This window comes from Pristiophorus japonicus, chromosome 9 (assembly GCF_044704955.1).
Source record: "Pristiophorus japonicus isolate sPriJap1 chromosome 9, sPriJap1.hap1, whole genome shotgun sequence".
Lineage (NCBI taxonomy): Eukaryota > Metazoa > Chordata > Chondrichthyes > Pristiophoridae > Pristiophorus > Pristiophorus japonicus.
Genome location: NC_091985.1, coordinates 181,059,599 through 181,062,479, shown reverse-complemented (window position 1 = coordinate 181,062,479; position 2,881 = coordinate 181,059,599). Strand labels below are relative to the sequence as shown.

Sequence of the window (2,881 nt, the reverse complement as noted above, 5' to 3'; positions counted from 1 at the left end):
ATATCATTCAATATGTACAGGTAAAACAGAAATCAAAGTTTACCATTACATTATCGTGTCACACTCCATCCCATACATTCATTACCCCTGTTTCTAATTACACAATTGATGTGTTGCCTTGACTTTCTCTATTTCTAATGAATGCGTTGATGTGTTACCCTGACAGTCCCGTTTCATCTATTTGTTATTAAAAAGTTAAAATCTTCCCATGCCCTCTATTTCTAAATAAATGGTTTATCTTCCACACCATGTCCCTATTTCTAAACAACCAGCTGCAGCATTCCCCAAAATTCCCCTCTTTGTTTCTACTAAAACATTTACTGCGTTGCACTAACTTTCCCCATTCTCTATTTCTATTTAAACAGTCACTGCATTCCCCTTACTGCCCCCCATTCTCTATTTCTATTTAAACACTCAACCTTCACTTTTGTGCTTATCACCCAAAAATGGGCATTATTTCCGGTGTGGGCATTAAAAAAAATGAGTTCAGATCGCCAGCTTCTCGCCCATTGTCAAAACAACTTTCCACTTCACATCGCCAATCTATAGCCCATCTATCGCACAAAACGGACCTCTATCGCCCATTTTCAGCAAAATGTGGAAACTAGGCCCAAAACATCGCCAGAAGAACAGGTGCCTAAGATTCCACTTTAACCGCCGAGATGATAGCCCAAATGATTGCCTATTCAAGGCCCATCCCAAGTTTCGGCACCGAGCATGCACTTCGCTGGGCCGATGCAAGGCCCAAAAGAGTGTTGAGAAATAGATTTACTGGGCTTAAGAGAAGAAAATGGGCACTACGGACGCCATTTTGAAGATCGGATGAAGTGTGGAGGCAACAGAAAAGGAGCTAAATAGTTGTGAGTTATTTAGAGGGTTAATTTAAAGATAATTCTACTCTGAATATTAGATCAGGGTATATAAGTTATTTTGGAAATAGCTTTTATACAGTGAAATTATTTGTAAATAGCGTTTACATAGTTAAATTATTTACTGATATTGTTGGGGCCTATTAAACTGATTGGTATACAGCGTATAGAGTAGAGTGTAGAGAATACAGTGATTAGAGAGTAGAGAGATTATTTTAAATTAGTGAAAGTAATTATTGATAGTGATATGGGGCCTATGCTTCCCTGGCATTAATTGCAACTGCTCACACACTGGTTACTGAAAGGATCAATCGAAGAGGTGGCAGAGTAATGCGTAGACAGAGACAAAGGCAGAGGAAGAGACCATATAGCCAACGAAGGTACTTGGAAAAGCAATCTTACCTGAACTTGTCTGAAAATGCTTGTCTCAGGAGGCTGCGATTCCAGAAGGAGGTAATCGATGAGATATGTCAACTCATCAAGGCTGATCTGCAGCCTTCCAATACCATCAGAAACGCACTGTCCATTGAAGTAAAGGTTACTGCTGCCCTAGCCTTCTATGCATCGGGATCTTTTCAGGCTTCAACTGGCGACATCTGCCATATCTCTCAGCACGCTGCACACTGCTGCATTCGACAGTTGACTGAAGCCCTTTACGCTCGCAGGATGGACTTCGTAAGCTTCCCAATGCCCAGGGAGGCACAGACCAAGAGGACTTTGGGTTTCGCGAGAAATGTAGACTTGCCCAAGGTGCAGGGAGCAATAGATTGCACGCATATTGCCCTAAAAACACGCTTAAAGAACGCAGATGTGTTTCGTAAAAGAAAAGGGTTCCACTCACTAAATGTGCAGCTTGTTGTCGTCCACAATCAAACAATTATGACAGTAAATGCTACATTTCCTGGCAACATCTATGATGTGCACATCTTATGTGAAAGTACTATTCCTGACCTGTTTGCCAATCAGCCAGAAGGTCACGGTTGGATGCTGGGGGATAAAAGATATGGCCTTTCCAGTTGGCTGATGACACATCTGCATAATCCCGTGACTGAAGCACAGAAACAGTATAATGAAAGTCACATAGTGACTCACAACATCGTTGAAAAGACAATTGGGGTCCTGAAGAAGCGCTTCAGATGCCTGGATCATTCTGGAGGCAGCCTACAATACCATCCAGACCAGGTCGTAGAGTTTATTGTGGTGTGTTGCATGCTGCACAACCTAGTTATAAAGAGAGGACAAGTAATGCCAGACCGAGCTGCAAGTCCACGTCCAGAAGGAGGGGAGACAGAAGAACCAGCTGGCGAGGATGTAGAGGAAGAAGGGGCAGAAGAGGATGCAGGCGAGTACATAGCAGAGGGCAATCAGCCTGGCAATCTAACACCGGTACCAACACCCCCTCCAGAAGAACAGTGGCAGTTACACGGCTGCTAAGCTGTTGCGTCAGCAGCTCATTAATGAACGCTTTGCATGAACTATCATTGTGGATATTCAAATTTTAATTTACAGTTAGGGTTAATCAAAAGTTTCACTTGCGTGGGGTTTCCTTGTTGTCTTGCCTGCACTGGCCTATCATCGGCATTAATGCGTACTTTAAGTAAAGTTTAAGTAAAGTACTGCTGTAATAAAAGAATAAACAAATAAGGATGAACAACTGTAAATTTGTGAACTAATATATCTAAGATAGAAGGCACAAAATTTGTTGAATTAAAAAAAAATGTATTAACAAAGACAACAAAGGAATTTTTTAAGCTATTTAACAACACCCTCCCTCCACCCCCGCCCCATCCCCCAAACCACCCTTCCCTCAAATCCCAATGAACCTTGAACAAAATGCTAAAAATAAAAACAAATTAAAAACAATTCAACAATGAAAAACACCCCCTCCCTATCTGCGGCCACGTTTCCCTCCAGATCCACCCCGTGTTCTTACCCCACCCGCCCGTTTTGGTCAACGCCGACCGACACAAACGTGTTATGCAGTGTGGGATGGCAAGACTTCCTGCTGTGGT

General features: G+C 42.4%; 1 protein-coding gene across 1 annotated transcript; it reads left to right on the top strand.

Annotated features, from left to right (window-relative positions):
* Positions 1-1,199: 1,199 nt before the first annotated feature.
* LOC139273974 (putative nuclease HARBI1) lies at positions 1,200-2,303 on the top strand. The gene has a single exon (XM_070891046.1). It carries the CDS (start codon positions 1,200-1,202, stop codon positions 2,301-2,303), a length of 1,104 nt encoding a protein of 367 aa, XP_070747147.1.
* The last annotated feature ends 578 nt before the right edge of the window (positions 2,304-2,881 follow it).